We start from the raw sequence: 22004 nt of genomic DNA, 5'->3' as shown, positions 1-22004 counted from the left end.
TCGTAATGGCGTTCCTCTTCCAGATCAAATTACATGCTGTTTCACTTTCTTCCTTGTTATTCCTTTCTGCGCAGGAACAGTTTCAGCTGAAAATATAAAAAGAACAAACGGTGCATATGCACGGGGCTTTTTACCGACTTGAAGACGGTGAAAATGGACCAACTGAGCATGTGTGGCCATTTTACATAGAGCCCACTGGGAATTGCAAATCCTGAACCCAAGTGGGTCTGACCTCTGATTTAAGGACAGATTTTTTCCTCCTTTTTTTCTTTGGGGTTCATCACAGCGTGATTACTATTCTGTCATAGTTAGAGCAGTAGAGCAGGAACTTGCATTTTCGGCCCCTATATCCAAGCCTATTGTACCAGTGTCAATGTTCCATTCCTGCTCCCTCCTTCAACCCCAGCCAATTCTCATGGCCTTTCTGCTGGATTTCTTACACTCAAAGTTGCTGAACTCCCTTGACAGGATTCTTACATCAATCAGAAAACTTCCAATTAATCAATCTGGCTGAATTCAGTCCCAGGTCCAGGTAGAAAAAAGGACAGTGGTTAAACCAAAGCAGCTCCTCACATCTACTAATGTGTATTTACTACATAAAGTTTTCCTTGTATTTTTGTCTCCAGCTGTAAAATCCAGGGTAAGTGGAACATGATTTAAACAGTGCTCTACACAATTGCCTAGCGAATTAACAAAAACTCTCGTGTCAAATATAAATGCAGCAATGCATATTTTATGAACTTACTTCCCAGTTTTTATCCTGATTTCTTTGTTTTTCTTTATCTCTCTTCCATCTTTGAACCACTTATACGTGGGTCGGGGATTTCCTACAGCTTCACATTTCAGAGAAAGCTTTTGTCCTTCCAGCAGAGTCTGATTCTTCAGTTTCTTAAGCTTTGGAGGGGCATCTGTGAAGACACAATTTAGCCTTGGAATCAGTTCACTGAAAGAGCCTGTCGATCAACTCTCTTCAAATACTAATAGATATTCACTTAAGTAATCATTACTCTAAAAAGTGGTAGCCAGAAATTTCCTCAGGGGTTCTCCCAATTGGTCACCAAAATTTCAAGAGAAAGCCCGGATAAAAGAGGGGCTTTTGTCGACATGGCTTCTACCACAGCCATGGTGATAACTATTACTGGTAGGGAGAAACCCCCGAGAAGATTTCTGATCTTGGATGGCTGCAGAACTGATGCACACTGTAACATTCAGCATTCATTTGTTAACGTTTCTATAAGCTCATAGCAGAAACCACGATACAATGCCAAATGAAAATATGCCTGATATCAAACAAATAAATGAGGAGCTCCAGAAAGATTGTATTTGGCATATATTTATAATATTAACTGTAAGAACTGTTTTGGGTATAAATACACGAAGTAGGAATTTGTTCCTACTCTGTATGGTCGCCTAAAAACACTTGATATTAGTGGGAGCTTGTCAAAGTTCCTCAATTAGTTTAATCTCTAGAGTTATCATAGGACTATTTTCAATAATCTGTTGACACAAGTGTATCGTCTGCTGGAATGCTGCAACTTAATTACTAAAATCTCTGTCAGTGATTTAACAGCATTATTTTCAAATCGTATATTCAGCTATTTGATGCCAGTTTGAAGGGTGGGGAAGTACAGAAAGCAAATCAGATACAGCTGGGATCTATCATTCAATTCTCTGTTGATACCTGCATCTCCAAGTCAATCTGAAACGCATAACATTTTCAGCTTTGCTGACAGTAGAATTATCCAAAAAAAATGCCTTTGGTGTGAAAACATAAAGCTAGAGGGGGTGAAATTCAACTTTGGCAGGGTTGCAAAACAGAGTAGTGGATTAGTCGCTTGCTATAAATCCCCACCCACTTTCACTTTCCATTATATAACACAGAGCATTACATAACATGGTGCAATGTGTGTAACAAGAATCTGTTCCACTCCCATCCCCACTACACACTGCCAGACTTCAACCACATAAAGTTATTCCTACTTGTGTAATAGACTTACAACATGTTAAATAGAAATTATATGGATTGTAGGCATCAGAGTCAATATTCTGATAATAACTAAAGCAGATTTTAAAAGTTCTATAATTGCTTCCTTTGGTGATAAATATAAGTTACTCTTTGGCAAATAGTGAACTCTGTGAAATAAATCATTGCATATTATAAAGCTACAGAACTTGAGTGTTGCAGTACAGCAGCAACATGGGAATAAGAAGAACAGTGGGATGCCATTCAGCTGCTGGAGCCTGTTCCACATACAATTAGATCATGGTTCATCTACACCTCAACCCTGCTTATCCACATTTGCTCCACACCCCTGGATATCCTGACCTGACAAGAATCTATGAAACATTATCTGCATGTACTTTTCTATCTTCCGTTATCCCTGTATTCCTGAGATTCGTTTTTTGTCCTGATCTGTTCCATATTATCATTTGAAGATCTTTCCGGTAGTATATTTTGGTGGAAGCGCTGGCTGTGGATGGAGAGCTGGTCCACAGGTCAGTCACTGGGAGATCTGTCTGTCATGGCGAGGTTATTCATTTGCAGTGGAAGTTCAATGAAATGAGCTGTGGGGTCAGAGTGACAAAGAGGTGGAAACGATTGGGAAACACTCCTGGAGACAGACAAAAATATGCAGAAGAGGAATAAGCCGGCAAGAGAGCAATTAGGAGGAAAGGGAGGAACTGTTGACCAATAAAGTTAAAGTTTATTTATTAGTCACAAGGAGGCTTACATTAACACTGCAAAGAAGTTATTGTGAAAATCCCTTAGTCGCCACACTCCGGCACCTGTTCAGGTACTCAGAGGGAGAATTTAGCAAGGCCAATGCACCTAACCAGCATGTCTTTGGACTGTGGGAGGAAACTGAGCACCCAGAGAAAACCCATGCAGACACAGGGGAACGTGCAGACTCCACATAGACAGTGACCCAAACTGGGAATTGAACCTGGGCCCCTGGCGCTGTGAGGCAGCACTGTGCCACCATGCCATCCCACAGCTCAATAGTAAAATGGCTTTAACAGTGCAACCTAACACCCGTAAACCAATGGGTATAGTTCACTGAGTTAAATCATATGCGTTTAGTACAATTTGAGAAAAACAGACAGAAGTGGAATACCAGATTTGACTTCAGAAACAGAAAATAGTTTGACTCTTAGATGACACAGACACAAGAAAGTCATTCAAGTTTGTCAAAAAGGAAAGTTGGGATGTTACTCTGCAGACACACCAGTGAATTCACGAGGAGAGACTGTTCACCTGCTGTGTGTGTGGGAAGGAATTCATTGATTTATCCCACCTGCGGAGACATCAGTGAGTTCACAAGTGATGACAGGGGTTGGATTCTATTGTTAATCACATCCAGGACTGAACAGTGTTCATTCTGACAGTTGGTGAAGTGGAAGGGTCAGAGGGTTTCTTTCTGCTAGACTGGCCGGTTTCACAACTTTGCTTCCAGTGGGCTGATGCTCTTTGAGCCTGGGAGAGCACATTTCCACTGAAATGATCCACAAAAGCTGATGAAGGACATTTATTTTATCCTGGATCATAAATAGTGTTTTTCCCACCACTACAGGTGGATCTAAAATAACTATATTTGTCTCTGTTCCATTGAATCTACAGCATTGCTGAAAATTTTCTTTGTGGTTCTGTCTCCAGTACATTTGGTGGAAGCTTGGTGGAAACCAGTGGAGTGATTTACAGCTCAGAAAGGCAGTGAGAGAATTGCTCATGACTCATTCCTTCAGTCACTGGCTTCAGGAGCCCAGGTCATTTTATATGTCTGGGCTTCACTTGGTTAGTGTTGACCAAGCAATTGCCGTAAATGAACCTTCAGAAATCTCGAACATTAAATCTTGCTGGCAGCATTCCCCCGCTGATAGCTGACTGCTCTGTGCTTCAACTATCTTCCCTCCCCCGGCAGAAATGGACAACCTTGAAATATTCCCTGAGAGTTGCACATTCCTTTTGAATCATCACACAAAGCCCACCGAAAGACTGATCAGTGATGGATTATGTATCACCACTGTCAGCAGTTTAATTTGACTTTCAGAACATGTGTGGTAGATAAATCAGATATTATTCTGTACCTCTCCTTTGCTGGTGTCTCCCCATGTTGTCCCTCCTTGTGCCTCCCCATGTTGGCTCGATTTCTTGGGCAGCCCACTGAACAACCCCCAGACCCGTGTTCCTCCTTTCCCTCACATTTACATAGCACTTCTCACATCCTCAGAGTGTCATGAGGTGCTTCATAGCCAATATAACACCTGTGAAGTGCAGTCACTGTTGTAAAGTATGCTTATATAGTTTGTGCCAAGCAACAACTCACAAACAGTGGTGAGATAAGTGACTAGTTAATGAGACTAAATTCAATATCTTGTAATGATTTCAACCAGGCCATTGAGGTTGTCCTCTTGGAGTATGAACACCCTGATTAAGAATCCAATTAATGGGCCAATCAGGGAGTCTTTGCCTTGTACTTAACCAGGTGTGTCAGTTCCTCTGACACCCCTGGAGGTAGACTGCTAACACTCTGTGTACTGCTGTTAAAGTTTGTAAACAAAGGAATTTTGCTGAAGGGACTTCTGCCTCTGAAGACTTATTACAGTCAACAGGTGCTAAACAGGCTGACGTCTCAGGAAAGGAAAATCAGATTGAACCCAAGATGGGAAGATGATCCACGACTGACATTTTGCACAACTTCTGAAATTGAATTTTACTCCTAAATCATGTTGGTTGAAAGATACATTTTGGCTAGAGCACTTCTGGGAACACTTTACTGCACTTCCTGACATTATGCCATGGAACCAAAGTCCACTTCAGACTGAAAGCCCAGCAATTCAAAAAGCCTACCCTCGACCCTTCTGTCTTGCAAAGTACAGCTCAATTTCCAACCTTCCTTTCCTCTCCAAAATTCTTGCAAATGTTGCCCCCTCCCAAGTTGGAGCACACCTTTGCTGCAACTTCGCATTTGAATCTCTCCAATTCCACCCTATTCTGGTTCCCTATTATGGTTCTGGTCACTCTATTGTAGAAAGGATATTATTAAACTAGAAAGAGTGCAGAAAATATTTATTAGGACGCTACCAAGACTTGATGGTTTGAATTATAAGGAGAGGCTGGATAGACTGGGACTTTATTCTCTGGAGCGTAGAAGGCTGAGGGGTGATCTTATAGAGGTCTATAAAATGATGTGGGGCACAGATCATCTAGATAGTCAATATCTTTTCCCAAAGGTAGAGGAGTCTAAAACTAGAGGGCATAGGTTTAAGATGAGAGGGGAGAGATACAAAAGTGTCCAGAGGGGCATTTTTTTCACACAGAGGGTGGTGAGTATCTGGAACAAGCTGCCAGAGGTAGTAGCAGAGGCTGGTAAAATTTTATCTTTTAAAATGCGTTTAGCCAGTTACATGGATAAGATGGGTATAGAGGGATATGGGCCAAATGCGGGCAAATGGGATTAGCTGAGGGGTTTAGAAAAAGGGCGGATGGACAAGTTGGGCTGAAGGGCCTGTTTCCATGCTGCAAATCTCTATGGCTCTATGACTCCACCCTTGCCACAGCACCAAATGAAAATCACAAATGACCTCCTCTGTGGCTGTGGGGGGCACACAGCAGGCGGAGCTGGTAATGTAATGAATTGGGAAGGAGGAATTTGCCAGAAGTGGGTATTTGGTACAGAGGTGGGAAGGATGCTCTCACTAAATTAAAGACACAAATACAAAAACAGAAAATAAAATGACAAAGAGAAAATTCAAGAATTTTAACCAAATTTGTCTTTTCTGTTGAAGTTTGTGGCAGAACCTCTGAAATATTGCCTTCCAGACTGAGATTCTGGTGGGTATCACCTGTGACAAGTGCAAGTTGGTTGATGGACTCAAGACTGAAATGGTCAGCCTTAGTGAGCACTTGATCATGCATCAAAAGATTAGAAAGGTTTATGTTTTTATGGAAGACCACGCTGGGAGTCAGTGTAGGGAAAATAAAATCCTGGTGCCTTAAGGAGGAGGATATGGGCGGGATTTTACGGTCTCGCTTGTCCCAAAACCGTAAAATCCCGCCCGAGGTCAACAGACCTTTCTATGATCTACCCCTCGTCCACTCCGATTCCCTTGGCGGGCAAGGCAGTAAAATTCTGGCCTTTGTCCGTTAGAAAGAAGTCACGAATGGACAGTAGGACGTCCCCAGTACTCGCCAGCAGTTCCTTTCATTTCAAAGGAGATGATGTGGAGACTTAAGAGATATGCCATTCGCTGAGTCAATTCTGCAGCCTGTCAGTGAAGGTGGGAAAAAGAGGAAGAGTAACAGACAAGTTCTGTTATGAGGTGATTTGATTATCTGATTCACACTAACATTCTGAGCAAGCTGAACTCAGAAAAATGAACGGTGCAATGCCTGGAAGGTGTACAGGTCGAGAACCCAATGTCCCAGTTTTTTAAGAATACCAGCAGGTATAGGTGAGCAAAACTGTTGTCACCCATGTGGGAACAAAATAACATAGGTAAAGGCAGACAAGAGGTTGCTCAGGCTAAATGGAGACAATAGTAAGGATCAAGTTTAAGGGAAGGACCTGAAAGGCATTTTAAAAAAATTATATTACAATTGCCACAACCCAGTGATGAATGGTTGAAGATAATTAGGCTGACGTGTGGCTGAGGCTTTTCAAAACTTGGAAACGTCTGGAACATTACAGAGCACACAGACTCCATCTGAACAAAAATGATGCATAGAATTGTCGACAGATAGGATAGATAGAATGGCAGGGAAGCGTGAAAATTAGAAGTGGGGATAGTTGTGATGACTGTAACTACTGACCAATCAATATTAATGGGGTAAAGATTAATCTCAGTCTATTTTCGGGCTAACCAATCGGGTCATGCCTTCAGTAGCTTGACCATCTCCAAAGATAAAAGCAAAATACTGTGGATGCTGGAATCTGAAACAAAACCAGAAAATGCTGGAAAATCTCAACAGGTCTGACAGCATTGGCTCTATTCTCCCTACACAGATGCTGTCAGAACTGCTGAGTTTTCCAGCATTTTCTGTTTTTGTGACTATCTCCAAAAGTGTGTAAGGGAGAGATGAGGGCAAGGGTATCCAAGGGGGCATGGGACGGTGGTAGTTGGCTGTTGTTAGCAATCACATGCAGTTAAAAAGAAACTACTTACATCCTCTATCACAGCTGCTGGTTAGGCTGCATCCAAACCTGGAAAAGCTGAGGATGTGGGCTTCACCCAGGATAGCCCAGTTTCCAGTAAGGATGTTTAAAATCAGGTATTACACCTCTGGGAGCCCTCAACATTTTACTCCACATGACCCGAGGTCTCAAGGCATCAGGTCAAACATGGGCAAGGAACCCTCCCTGCTAGTTACCACCTTGCTTTAGCTGAACACCACTGGAAAGAAGCACTGAAAGTAGTCAGGGCACAGAATGTACCCGGGGGATGGGGGGTGGGGGATGCACTTGGGCACTTCAATGCCCATCACCAAGAATGACTTGGTGGCACCATCACTGACCAAGTTGGCCAATTCCTTAAGGATATAGCTATTAGACTGGGGCTGCAGCAGGTGGTGAGGAAACCAACGAGAGGGAAATACTGATTTGACCTCACCCCCACTAATCTACCTGTTACAGATGTCTCTGTCCATGACAGCATTGGTAGGAGTGATCACTGCAAAGTCCTTGTGGATATGAAGTTCCATCTTTACACAAAGGATACCATTCATCGGGTTGTGTGGCCCAGGGAAAGCCTTGATTTGGAATGGTTGGGTGAAGGCGACTCATAAGGGACCAGCAGGAATAGCTGATGTTTTTAACTTACCCAGAAATTGATTGTCATAATAATGTCTCTACTGGCAAGGCAGGAAAGGGGTGTCTGGAGTTCATGAAAGATTGGTTACGATTCAGTTTGTTAAATTATCAACATGGGAAAAAATATCTTTGATTTAGTTATATATCATAGGGACAATTAAATCCCTAACACAAAAGTGGGCGGGGCATTAAGTTCCAATTATCATTTTGTGATTGCATTTGAAATGACAAGGATTGGAGTAGTTATAGATACCTTAACAAACTTGTCAAATTTTAAGAGGACAAGTTTCTGTACTTGAGCAGTTTGGACTTGGCGGGTTTGAATATTAAGAAGTGAATAGAGAAATGATGGAATTTGATTCTGAATGCAGTGAACTAAGATGCACCCCTGAAAACTTAAAAGCACTTCTGCCTGGCTGAACGAGGCTGCTGTGTAAGCTGAAGAAGAAATAGAAGGAATTCTAGGTCATGCTGAATGAAGCTGGATACAATGTATTCCGGGAGTGTAATAAAAAGGTATTAGAATGCCACATAAGCATTTTGATTTTACATGGCCACAAAAGTAAAGGATGATCATAAAAGTTTGGTTTTTAAGAGAAAAAGCAAACTCAAAGATTGCGCAGGGATACCGAAAGTGGGATTCGATGAGAGCATGACAGCTGATGCTGCACAGGCTGCGAATGTTCTCAAGGGGACAGGCAACGTTTTGGATCTGAAAGAGGAACAAAAGGGAGTTGCAGTGGTGTGTTGTGACACTATTCACTTTACTACCAGCATGGGTTGCCAAATAACTGAGCCTCGGATAAATAAACCAAAGGATGAGATTGTCAGAATCCTGGCATGATTCTTCCAGAAATCACTGAATACTAGAGAATGCCTGAGTCTGGAAAAAGGACAGATGTTGGGCTGCAAACGTGACCTAGAAACTACAGGCAGTGAAGCCTGACGTTCACTGTGTGTAACGTTCTGAATAACAGATAAGAACGTGGGCAATCGGATAGAAATAGAATCACATGGACTGCAGCTCCAAGAATAATTGGAGATTAGCAATAAATGCTGGCCCCACCAGTGACACCAACACCCCAAGAATGAATTATAAAAATACATAGCCAATATGGGTTTATGAATTAAGGGAGGTCATTGCAATCTAAATTGTTGGTTTTCTTTGTGGATGCGACAAAGTTAGTTGATTGGAGTAAGGCACTGTTGGCAGTATGCTCAGATTTCTCTAAGGTCTTTGAGGTAAGGTGTTTGGAAGTTTTGTACTGAAAATAAAAACGGCTGCAATTAATGGAAATATTTTACAATGGATATGTTGATTAATAGAACCCAATGTACAGGGGTTGCTATGAGTCTGGGAGAATATTGCCAGTGGGATCTCATTCAGGGCCTGTTTTCACCTGCTTTGTTTAATACACCAAAACTGGGACCTCTACCACCCAGATGAACCCAGGTATAATTCTGGTGAAACAAAAGCTAAATACAGTGTATGCTGGGAATCGTAAATAAAAATGGAAAATACTGAACCATGCAGCATGTCTGCCAGTATCTGTGGAGAGAGAAATGGAGTTAACGTTTCAGGTCAATGACCATACATCAGACGCTGGCAGCTCCTGCTGAGTATTTCCAGCAAGTTCTGTTTATAGTTCTGGTGAACCTGCACTGTATCCTTTCCAAGACCAAAATAGCTTTCCTGAGGTTTGTTGTCTAAAACTGACACGCTATTCCAGGTCTGTTCAACTGAAGTACCATTTATTCACTTTTGAAATGCAGCCTTTTGAGATAAAGGCCAACATGACATTATTCTTTTCAATTACTTTCTGTACCTGAGCCCTGGCTTTTAGTGATTTGCGTACATGGACATATAAGTCTCTTTACTCCTCCACCTCGCTTAGTCTTCCACCAGTCAGGTAACATTCCACTTTCTCGGATTCAACACTCAGTGTATATGCCACTTTATAAATTCCTGCTCTCACCTAAACATCTTATTTTGCCCCCGAGCAAGCGTTAACTACCAACTTGGATACATAACTTTCTCTTCTTTCATCCAAGTCATTCATATAGACGCTGAAAAGCTGAGGCCCCTGTATAGATTCCTGGGAAACAGCATTGTTCATATACCACAATAAATTACATAAGCAGCCCCAGCTGGGAGTCTCAAGTTCAGTGGTTAAATTTGCAGAAAATGCAAACATATGGAGGGGGTAGACTGCAAAACCGAATAGAATAAACTTACAGGATGATTAGAATACACTTCGGAATTTGGCAGACGACCGGCAGATGAAATTCAATGTAGAGAAACGTCTGAGGCAAAAAAAAATCAGCAAAGGACTATTACTTAAAAGGAAAGAAAATAATATATATGGTAAATGAAAACGATCTGGAAGGCTGGATTGACAATAAATTGAGGCTATTGCAATAATGCTTGGTGGCATTGAGGAAAGCAAATCAAATTCTGGCATATATTAAAAGGTCAATATTGAGCTGAAATGTTAACATTCAAAAGTGTCAGAAGCACAATAAAAAGGAGAAGAAAAACAAGAAGTTATTGCTCATTTTTTCCTGACCTGCAGCCAGAAATTTACAAACACCTTTCAATGTACAAGCTTCCCTCACTAATTGGATGTGCAGCACTGGTTTGCATCCCAACCATGGGTCATACAAACATGCAGGGTATAAATGGGAGCTTAATGAGTCATTTCATTTCAAGAAAATCTCCAACGGCAGACTCAAAAGTCAAAGTTCATTACCAATACTCTTATATTATTCCCTTCCTTCCTTTCCCCATTCCACAAATATACACCACACTGATTGCTGCAGAGAAGATTCATGAGATCAACCTGAAACAAATGGATGGAAATCTAAAAGCAAAACAGAAAATGCAGGAAGTACGCAGTGGATCAATCAGCATCCATGCAGAGAACAGATAAGTTAATGTGTCAGGTATAGATTCTTTGTCAGAATTAGAGAAAATTCTAAATGAACGGCATTTCAAAGGGAACAGAACAAGGTAAGAGGGAAACAAATCAAATATACACAGGCAAGAAGTAAAATGACCATGCTTAAAAGGCTGTTATATAAATTTCTGATCTGCACTGGATATTCTCTTGGGTTTGGCATCGCTTGGTCTCTGGTTGCTCTTCTGAGCAGAACCTGTGCTCCTTATGATCAGGAGTAGTTCATTGTTGCTGCTCAATATCTAATTACATGATATTTACACTATTATCCCACATGGCTCATTATGTCCATTACACCAATCTTCCAAAGGCAGTCTGATAAATACTTCACTGAAGATGTAGCTGATTATAGATCAACAGGCAGCTCCATTTTAAAACAGATTCACATTTTATAGCAAGTCTCATTTTACTTCATTGCAAAGTATGTTGCACTTTGCTCTCTTGGCAGACGAGAGCCCAGATTTTCACTTGCCCTGTCAGTGACCGCCCGGACATCGGATTTATTCGGCACTAGATTAGATGTCAGGGTGGGCGACCTGGGAGAAACTGAGGAGGATGCTGAGTGCGGAGGAAGGCTGGGTAAAAGACGAGCCTCAAGGCTCTAGCACGATGTCTGACGTTTAAAAATTATGATTAAAGCATGAAACATCCCTCCAACCCTCACCCTTTCTACCCCCCTCAATCCCCCACACACTCCCCATGTCTCATTTATGCCAAGCCATGCCACTTTATTCTCCCCACCTACCCCATAACCCCTCTGACCCTTCATGCCAACCTATTTTCCCACCCAACCCCATTGCCCTTTATAGTCGCTATGCCAACTTCATGCCAACTGAGGCCAACCCCACCCACCAACCTTTGCCCTTACACCTATCATGCCATCTCACCCAGTGTTCACCATGGACAGACCTCGGGCCCCATACAGAGATTAGGTAAAAATGTTTAAAATAAAGTTCTAAGTGTCTGATGCACAGTTTACTATCTTGAAAAAATCACTCATTCACGAAAACCTCCGCACCTGCTCTTACCTGCTGTAAAGTGCATATTTTGGGTTTTACACTCTTGGCCTAACAAAATCCCACTTCAGTGGAGGCAGCTGATGATTTAAATGGCCAGCTGCCTCTGTAAAATGTGCATGGTGAAATGCAACCTTAGCCCCCACCCCCCCAGTCCCACCCCACCCCAGTCCTACCCCCATGAAAATAGGAAGTGCCATGTTTGGAGATGGGACTTTAGATTTTTGGGCATTTGTGTATTTGCTCTGCAAGTTCCTCCGTCATAGTGGAAATCTATGGAAAAGTAAACAGTATTGACTAGAAGATTCCCTAACTCTGGTGGAAGCGGAACATAAGAGATCTTTCGCACTTTAGGTTAGACTTCCGAACCATGGAACTACACAAACATTCAGCATAGAAAAAAGCCTTTTGGCCAAATGGGTCATGGTAATGTTGCATGGAATGTTTATGTTCCACTTGGCCACCGTCCATCCTTCCTTAACTAATTGTCTCAGCATAACCACTGGTGGGTGGCACAGTGCTTAGCACTGCTGCCTCACAGCGCCAGGGACCCGGGTTCAGTTTTGGTCTCGGGTCACTGTCTGTGTGGAGTCTGCACATTCTCCCCGTGTGTTTCCTCCGGGTGCTCCGGTTCCCTCCCACACTCCAAAGATGTGCAGATTAGATTGATTGGTCATGCTAAATTGACCCTAGTGTCAGGGAGATTAGCAGGGTAAATATGTGGGGTTACGGGAATAGGGCCTGGGTGGGATTGTGGTCAGTGCAGACTCGATGGCATAAATGGTATGTTGACCAGAGGCCACAATCTGTGGGGGAACACTTCAGCAGTCACGGGCATTCAGCCTCTGATCTTCGGGTAAGCATTCTCCAAGGCGGCCTTCACGACACACGACAACGCAGAATCACTGAGCAGAAACTGATAGCCAAGTTCTGCACACGAGGACGGCCTCAATTAGGATCTTGGGTTCATGTCACACTATCTGTAACCCCCACGACTTGCCTGGGCTTGCAAAATCTCACTAACTGTCCTATCTGGAGACAATACACATCTCTTTAACCTGTGCTTAACCCTCTCTCCACTCACATTGTCTGTACCTTTAAGACTTGATTACCTGTAAAGACTCGCATTCCAACCATTATTTTGTAAATTGAGTTTGTGTCTTTATATGCCCTGTTTGTGAACAGAACTCCCACTCACCTGATGAAGGAGCAGTGCTCTGAAAGCTTGTGGTTTATGCTACCAAATAAACCTGTTGGACTTTAACCTGATGTTGTGAGACTTCTTACTGTCCTCAAATAACCTCAAATGCTGCCAGACCTGCTGAATTCTTCCAGCACTTGGTGTCTTTTTTTTTGCAGGTTTCCAGCATCTTTTTGCTGGAAATACTTTACTTTTGTGTAACTACTTTTAATAATTTGCATGCATGGGGATGTTCCTTTGCTTTTCACCAAGGGCTTCACCTCTGACTATCACCCAACTCCGAAAATACATAATACCATGTATGCTGGAAATCCAAAACAAAAACTGAAAAGTACCAAATCTGTGGGAAAAGGATGGAAAGTTAATGCTTCAGGTGGATAACGCTCGGACTGGCAAAAGGTCACATTCCTGGGATGTGAACTTGATTGTTTTTCCTTAGATGCAGCCTAACCTGCTGGGTTTTTGCAGCATTGGCCTGTTTTTGTCTCAGCTGTGTGTGTCTGGGGATCAACCAGCTGTGTTTCCAATCAGATCTGCCTAACCACCCTCCTAGGTGAGAGCTCCTGGCAACGAACCCCAGCTGACTTCAAATGAATAGAGCCATTCCAACATCTCACGCGTAAATGTTTACTGAGCTGTTTCAAACGAACGTCTATTGTTCTAAAGAATCTGGATTAATAGCTACATCTGAAATCTAATCTGCACTCCCTTGCAAAGCTGTTCTGTGGATGGAACCCCTTGTGAATGAAATTTAACTTCAAAGTAACATATTAGCATCAGTTTCATCTGATTCCTTCCTCTGCCAAATAGACAGAAATCCCAAAACTTAACAGTGGCACATCTAAAGAACAGTCCGCAACGGCTCATATAACTGACAGATATTATCAGAAATCCCTTAGACGACCAAGGAAATTAATAGATTCTTATTCCACCAATATTTGCAACCAGTTACCTCTCGAGTAACATTTCTCACTGAGAGCTGTCTTGCCTTGAGTCAGGAATTCGGGGTTTGAGAATTACTTCAGGATATGATAACCAGATTCCTCACTAAGATACTGAGCAAATTCTGCATTGTTGGGATACTGGTGAAACCCTCAGTGCTCAAAATGGGCACATAAATGGTGGGGTTATCACACCATCTGCCCGTTTGTGCCAGTGGGAGGCCTGAACCACTGGCAAGCTGCAGGTGCCAAGTAGCACCTCGCCAAAGCTTTCTAGTTCTGGCTGAGTACGAAATAAGTTTACACAGAGCTGGCAGTCAGGTCGGGGCTGCAGGGTGGCAGGAGAGCTTTGAATTCCTGTTCCTTCCAAGGCCTATCAAAAAGCCAACTTATTAGCTGTTCGGTTAGCTTTGTACAAATGTTGGGTTAAAGTATGTGCGATACAGGCTCTGGCCACATGTAACTCTATGGCTGGGATTTTCTAGTCCCATTGCCCAAAGTCAATGGACCTTTGGCTGGACCATCAAATCTGAAAATCCCGGCCATTATATTTAGTAGTGGGAAGTGAGCATTGCCGGCAAGGTCTGCATTTATTGCCCATCCCTAATTTTAAGGTGGTAGTGAGTTGCCTTCTTCTACTATTGGCACCCAGTGAACAGAGGTCCTACAACGAATAAAGAATCCGGATTTGCATCTTACACAGTCTTCCATGCTCCTCTACATGCAGGCATTATGAGGCAACTGTGATGTCCATCCCAACATCATCATTGCCCCCATCCCATCCAATTTTCCATTGTGACTGCCTATGTTTGATAATAAGCAGGCAGCCAGTAGTTGCAGATCAGCACCACATAGTATTCGAATGTTCGGAACTGTAAGGGTTAATGTGGGACAGTACCACCCACATGATGATGCAGAGAGTCACATGGAGTGAGGCTGGTAGAAATCGACATGAAGTTCATACCCAATCAGGGCTGTATCCTGTATGCTTATATATAGTTATGTGTTATTAATAACAGTCATTGTTCAACTATACAAGCCTCTAGACCTCTTCATGAGACAACACACACCTTAAAAATACCGCCAACCCCCACATTAAACCAAGGCCCAGTCTGATTGTTTAAATGGATCGAAAAATCCTATGGGGCGTCGCAGTGGGACACTGGTTAGCACTGCTGCCTCACAGCGCCAGGAACCTGCGTTCAATCCCGGTCTCGGGTGACTGCCTGTGTGGAGTATGCACGTTCTCCCTGTGTCTGCGTGGGTTTCCTCCGGGTGCTCCGGTTTCCTCCCACACTCCAAAGATGTGCAGGTTAGATTGATTGATCATGCTAAATTGCCCCTTAGTGTTCGGGGAATTAGCAGGGTAAATATGTGTAATTATGGGGATAGGGCCTGGGTGGGATTGTTGTCGGTGGAGGTGCGATGGGCCGAATGGCCTCCTTCTGCACTGTAGGGATTCTATGAATCCATGGCACTTTTCAAAGATCTTGGTTTCCTGGGCAACATTCATCTCATCTACGAACTACCACCAAACAGGAAGACTGGCCATTCCTCTGACTGCAGTCTGCAGGACTTTGCTGTACGCAAATGTTAGCTGTGTTCAAAACAACATCATTTCAAGCATAATTTGAAGTAGTTTGGCACATAATTAGACTATGAAAAGAAAGGTTCACAGTTTTCCTTCTTTAATAACTTGCAGAAAACTGCAAATGATGTAGATTATTTCTTGTTAGGCAACACATTAACCAACTGTAGAACTTAATGTTAAATTTAATACTATATTTTATGAGTATTATTTCAAAAGAATTTAGACCACATCGACTCTCTCTCCAATAGTTCTTCTGACATCATCTCTTTGGTCAGGAAGGGCACTTTATATTGCACAACATTCTAATTAACAATCAGTCTCACTTATATGTTAAGATATCCACCCCAACCTGACGAAGGAGCTGTGCTCCGAAAGCTCATAGTATTTGCTACCAAATAAACCTGTTGGACTTTAACCTGGTGTTGTGAGGCTTCTTACTAAGATATTTTAAAGACAGAGATAACTTCAACAAAGCGTTAACAAAATTCAGTGGACATCATGTAAATATTTAAATATATTACTTAATTTTCAAAATGCCCTCCAAAATAACTGCTTCAATTTTAGTTTATGCACATAATCTACATTTAATCAGTGGAAAGATGACACAGTCTTTCACATTATTGTGCTAATCCTGTAACTGCTCAACAAAACGGCTGATATATTCCATCCTGCAGCACTCAGTTTCTGGGAACTGATTGGCATAGGCCCCAAGACGATGGGTAGGAAACGCATGCATATTTCTGGCATGAAGTGCAGCACTTGCCATATCGGTGCAGGATCAAAAATTGGCATTCAGGGCCTATACCTGAAACAAGCATTTTCCCTTTGCAAAGAAGGGGGCTGTGTTACTCTTAAAGGGACAATCACCATTGGGCCTAACCCTTTTGGAGACCTCCACTTTAAGAAGTGGCTTGCACTGATCAGCACTGGCTACACTCAGTAAACACAGCGTCATGCTGCTGCAAGGTTGTTCCATTTTCTTTCATTCATTCGTGGGATCTGGCCAGCATTTATTGCCCATCCCTAGTTGCCCTTGGAGGGCAATTGAGAGTCGACCACACTTCTGTGGCTCTAGAGTCACATGTAGACCAGACCGGGTAAGGACAGCAGATTTCCTTCCCTAAACGACATTAGTGAACCAGATGGGTTTTTCCGACATTCGACAATGGTTTCATGGTCATCAGGAGACATTTTTAATTAATTTCAAATTCCACCATCTGCCGTGGTGGGATTCGAACCCAGGCTCCCAGAGCATTAGCTGAGTTTCTGAATTAATAGTCTAGTGATAGTCCCACTAGGCCATTGCCTCCCCCATGTCCCACCAAGAGGTCTGAACGTTTGTGTGGTTGAACGTAAAGGGTGCGACCTTACCGGCCGTTCATGCCACGGTCCTGTTGCAGCGAGATCGGAGAATTTGGCGCCCAGCCAAATCTCTGTTCACTGCAGTGGGATCGGAAAATCCCACTGGCGTGAACAGTGGTAACATACCGGCCAAAGTGTTTATTAAAAATTCTATAATAATATACATATCTCCAAGGTATAGACCTATCTGGGTGCTACCATCAAGTCGACGGTCCATCTTATCTGTCTATTGTCATGTGACTCTCTACAGCATACTGTGTTGGCGGAACTGCTCCCCAGTCTCCCCCTTACTAGTCTAAACATCCTTATACTACACCTCCCGCAAGTCTTTACCAAACATATTAACAATATAATCTGTCCTTACATGCTAAGCTTACTTTTTTTGGCAATAATTTGTACTCAGCCACTATGTGGTATGGTACTGGCTTCGGACTCAGCTCCAGCACTCCTCTAGCTGTGCTGGTTAAATAATCGGTATGCACTGCCTGGTTAGTGCCCTGATTATTTTTAAAGGTAAGTTCAGACTTTTTTTGAATTCTGCTCACACTTTTTGTGATCTTACTAGATCATTTAACTCTGCCTCTAATCAAGTTTGGCTTTTGAATGCCATTTTGTGGTTTGGCTAGGTCATTTGACTTTTATGTTCGATCTGGCTGGGCTTTTGGCTCATCCTTTTGTGATCTGGCTGGGGCCTTTGACTCTACATTTCATTATATTTGGCAACGGCATTTTCCTGAATTTTTCGCACCCTTTTTATGATCTGGCTGGATCTGTCTCTGGCAAAGTCCTAACTTATTTCAATTCTATATTTGTGCTACATGTGGCTTTATTATCTGCTTGCAACTTGGAAAGCTCTACAGTTTAAAGCCTCCTGGGCGGCACGGTAGCACAGTGGTTAGCACTGCTGCTTCACAGCTCCAGGGACCTGGGTTCGATTCCCGGCTTGGGTCACTGTCTGTGTGGAGTTTGCACATTCTCCTCGTGTCTGCGTGGGTTTCCTCTGGGTGCTCTGGTTTCCTCCCACAGTCCAAAGATGTGCGGGTTAGGTTCATTGGCTATGCTCAAATTGCCCCTTAGTGTCCTGAGATGCGGAGGTTAGAGGGATTAATGGGTAAATATGTAGGAATATGGGGGTAGGGCCTGGGTGGGATTGTGGTCGGTGCAGACTCGATGGGCCGAATGGCCTCTTTCTGTGCTGTAGGGTTTCTATGTTCCTCTTTTCCATTTAGCTGCTTCTTCAGCTCTCCAGTCTCTTTGGGGGGCAGGTTTGGTTCCCACCGCTGCCACCATGCTATATGGTTGTTTGGTGTCTTAACAAAGAGATCTAAAGCTTTTGAGCGAGAACATAAAGTCTTTATTAACAATTCATAAATATATAAATATCTCCAAGTTATAGCCCTATCCGGATGCCATCATCATGTCAACCTCTCTCAGATTCTCTCCACACACTTGCCAGAAATTTACCGCCATGCGCGCCCCGAAATCAGGGTGGGCGAGGCTCGCAGAACAGCATTCTCCGTTGGCCTGGGGCAGGATCTTACGAGCCTCGGGCGGGCGAGGTGGTAAAATTCCGGCAACTGTCTCCTTTCTATTGTCACGTGATTCTTTACAGCATACTGCGGGAGGCACTGTCCTCCAGTCCCAAATTAACCCTTACCAATCTGAACAGCCTTACAATACACATGCCAATGCAGGCATGAATTACTTTTGTCTTAACTGTAGCCTTTCAAAATGGACTTTGATGAACTGTATCATGGTTGCCAAGGGATAATCTCAATTTTGCAACGTCTGCAGCCAAGCAAGCTTTCTGGGTGGTTCCAAATTGGATTATAATGGACAGGGGTCTCCCTTGAATGGACATGTCTAAACAGTACTCTTCTGTGGAGTTTCTGCTATTGTTAAGGCTTATTCCAAAACACAAGGACAACAAATTCCCAGATTCTTTGACTTTGGGTCTGCCATATAACAAAGGAGGGCTATCAAGACTAAGTAGACAATAAAAATTTAAAGGTCACTCTCTCCCTTCTATTGGATATCACTTGACCGTGTAACTGAAATCCCACCTAACTATGAAAGACCATGATTTATCTTCCATTGTGTATCAATAGCCATTTGACCATTTATCATGTGATCAAAACTGTCCTCTGATTTTTGAAATCCTTTTCTTCAAAGACTGAGATTAGGCAGCTCACAGAACACCAACAACAATATCACAGCTGTAATTAAAAGAAGGCTGCACCATCTTGCCTTTTCAAGACCTGTGGGACTTAAGTCTTTTAAAAGTCTCCTCTAACCTGTTTGGAACAGCTGCGAGTTCACCGATAAGAAACTGGACCCCCGGTTACAACAGCCATCAGGGATTACCTACATTCCCTGCAACAGTCTTTACTTTGCAGGAGCCCTGAAAATAAGTGGGGTTTGACCCTATCCATATGAACTTTTCTGAACTTCAATTCCAAAGTCGGAAAATTTCCCTCCTTCATTGTATCCTCCAGGACGCGTGAACTGCTAACTATTCTGTTTGGTTTTAATATTTATGAAAGTGCACGACTGTCTTTAATTGTATCTTTCTTGGGCAACTGCAATGTCATTGATGTGGTGATAAACCTTTCTGGGGGGTGTGTGAATAAATAATACTCTTTATTTAATTTCATGGAAATTTGCTGCTGATGACGTCACACGAATGAGGGTTTAGGAACACATATCTGCCTTATAAAAATTGAACTGACTACAGGCTGAAGGCAAGGGGGAATTGGGAGGTTCATTATTCCACATGTCAACCTAAGCAGTCACATGTAGTGTTTATAATTGAACACTATACCAGCCAGTCACTGTCTAATGCACTTTTCTTTGAATACAATCTTTAAGAACACTGACTTGCATTGATGCATTATATTTTGAACCTGCCTGCAGATATAGATAACTGGCAATTTTTAAACCATGCTCTTGATGACAATTTTGACAGCAGAAATATTGTGAGCCAACTTTTGCACACCTAAAATTTTTCACACTTTCGTTAAGAGTGCCCATGCATTAGTTGAATAATATCAGCTGCCAAAGCTCACCGTGTTGTGTATTGCAATGGAACATAAACCAGACAAACCCAGTTTCAGATTTGATTACTTTTCCCCATCCAGTGATACATCAGCAACCCCTCATGGAAATGAAGTATAGAACTTGTCCACAAGCTTGGCAGTGAGTGAATTAAAAGCGGAAATGTTGCGATGGAGCAGAGGGATCAGATTCTATTGCAATAGGAGCAAAGTACAGTGGGTTAAGATACACATTAATATCTGCTGCTACAGTGTGCTGAGTTACACATTAATATCTGCTGCTACAGAAATCAGGTTGTGTTGTTTTCAAGAAATCAATTCTGAATTTTTTCATTTTACGAATTTCATTGCTGGATGCTGCAGTTAGATAAGTAAAGTTGAATGTGGCTGGCTTTTCAACAACCTCATGTCTTTTTGAGTTATGGCTTATCCAGGGCTGCACAGCTCCACACGACATTGAAGTTCAATGTGCAGCACAACAGAATGTCACAGGCTGCTATCCGCGTTGAGTTGTCAATCTCAGCCATGCAGAAATAAGGAGGCTCCAAACAAAGTCACATACTTCCACATGGAGGATGGTTTCATTCACTGCCTTGCATCTAGCTTGACAGCAACATTGATATTGGGCTGGGTAAAGGATACACACCTACCCTCTTGGTAATATTTGATTCATGGCCCGTGGACACAATTTTAGCTACTCAATGTTTTACTAACTGTAATACAACATTGAAAGTGTTTTATCATCAGCTTAAAGAAATGCAGAAAGGGATTACTTGTTTAGAAATTAACACTGGGTTGAATAGATGTACTGTTCTGAGTAGTGATACATTTAAATAAAAATACTGCACTTTCAGTTTGACTTATCTACCAGTACTAACAACTGGTTAGTCAAATTAAAGTATATAACATATAATTCATTTCAGAGATCGTGTTTAAACATTGGTAAACAAATAGATATTAAACGATTACCAGCACAGAAGCTGTCAACACACATACACTTGATATGTTGCAGCCATAGCACATTGGAAAATGTAACACAAAATCCACTCTCTTTAAAATACACTGAAAACTATTCGAAGGAAAACTGCTATTCAGACTTATTTCAAGTCAAAATCTCACCAAGGTTACAAGTTACAATAGCCATGCCTTAGTGGTTATAGCAGTAAAGGAGTTTAAATTGAGTATAAAAGTTAGAAGAAGTGACATTTCCACATTGAACTTGGCATAAAGGAATGCAGCTAGTATTAGGGATGGCACCATGATTCAACAGGCTGCACAAATAAATCCACATGCTTGAGCCAGACTGTCTTTCCAGGTACCACAATGGAGCATGAGCATAACAGTATGCCAGGTTACTCCCAAAGGGGATTCTGCCCAATTTTACACAAGAATTTAAGAAGTGAATATTTGACTGCATTTATTTTCATTTCTTCCAGTTTTAGCAAATAAACTTCAGAATATATATTTGCTACTTCTTAAGCATTCCATCAAGACTTTTTGTAAAGTACTAAATTTATTGTACCGTTTATCTTTAAAAGTCAAAATAACCCATGTTAACCTTACATGTTAAAACTCATCCAAATCATACCTTCAAAAAGATTACACTGATTTGCAGTAACTTGTCCCTTTTTGCATAAGGGCACAACCTTAAAAAAGTCAGAGGAATAGCAAGTAATTTGAATTTGTAACTTCACTAACTTTATGGAGACATTGTTTGAAACAATTTACCTTTTCTTTTCCCCTTGCCTTTACCACGTTTGTCACCTTTCTTTTTTCCTCTGCCCTTTTTCTTGTTTTCAGACATTCTGTGCAGTTGAAAACTAATCCTAACACAGACGCAACAGACTGTGCTATATGAAGATTGGCTTAACTTCCTCGTCCCTTATGTTTATTCAACACCCACTAGGGTGCCTCCTACTACTGATGACGTTTATTTGAGGCTGCCCGGATGGGGGTTTCCCATCCAGCAACCATTAACTAAACGAGTTGCTTTTCTCAGTGATTTATTGACTGTATGTTTTAATTGTTTTGGTTAAAGTAGCACAGAGGCAATTTTGTTTAGGTCCAGAAAAGCT

General features: G+C 42.2%; 1 protein-coding gene across 1 annotated transcript in view; it reads right to left on the bottom strand.

The window, feature by feature from the left end:
* LOC144505484 (pro-neuregulin-2, membrane-bound isoform-like) overlaps positions 1 to 21764 on the bottom strand; it is a 158326-nt gene extending 136562 nt beyond the window's left edge. Inside the window, exons 1-2 of the mRNA XM_078231602.1 lie at positions 21658 to 21764; positions 746 to 908 (exon numbers count right to left, since the gene is read on the bottom strand). Coding sequence (XP_078087728.1) covers positions 746 to 908; positions 21658 to 21733 — 239 coding nt within the window. The 5' untranslated portion in view covers positions 21734 to 21764. The remainder of the gene's footprint in view (positions 1 to 745; positions 909 to 21657) is intronic.
* Between the last annotated feature and the right edge of the window lie 240 nt (positions 21765 to 22004).

This window comes from Mustelus asterias, chromosome 16 (assembly GCF_964213995.1).
Source record: "Mustelus asterias chromosome 16, sMusAst1.hap1.1, whole genome shotgun sequence".
Taxonomy (NCBI): domain Eukaryota; kingdom Metazoa; phylum Chordata; class Chondrichthyes; order Carcharhiniformes; family Triakidae; genus Mustelus; species Mustelus asterias.
This window is presented reverse-complemented; position numbering and strand designations above follow the sequence as displayed.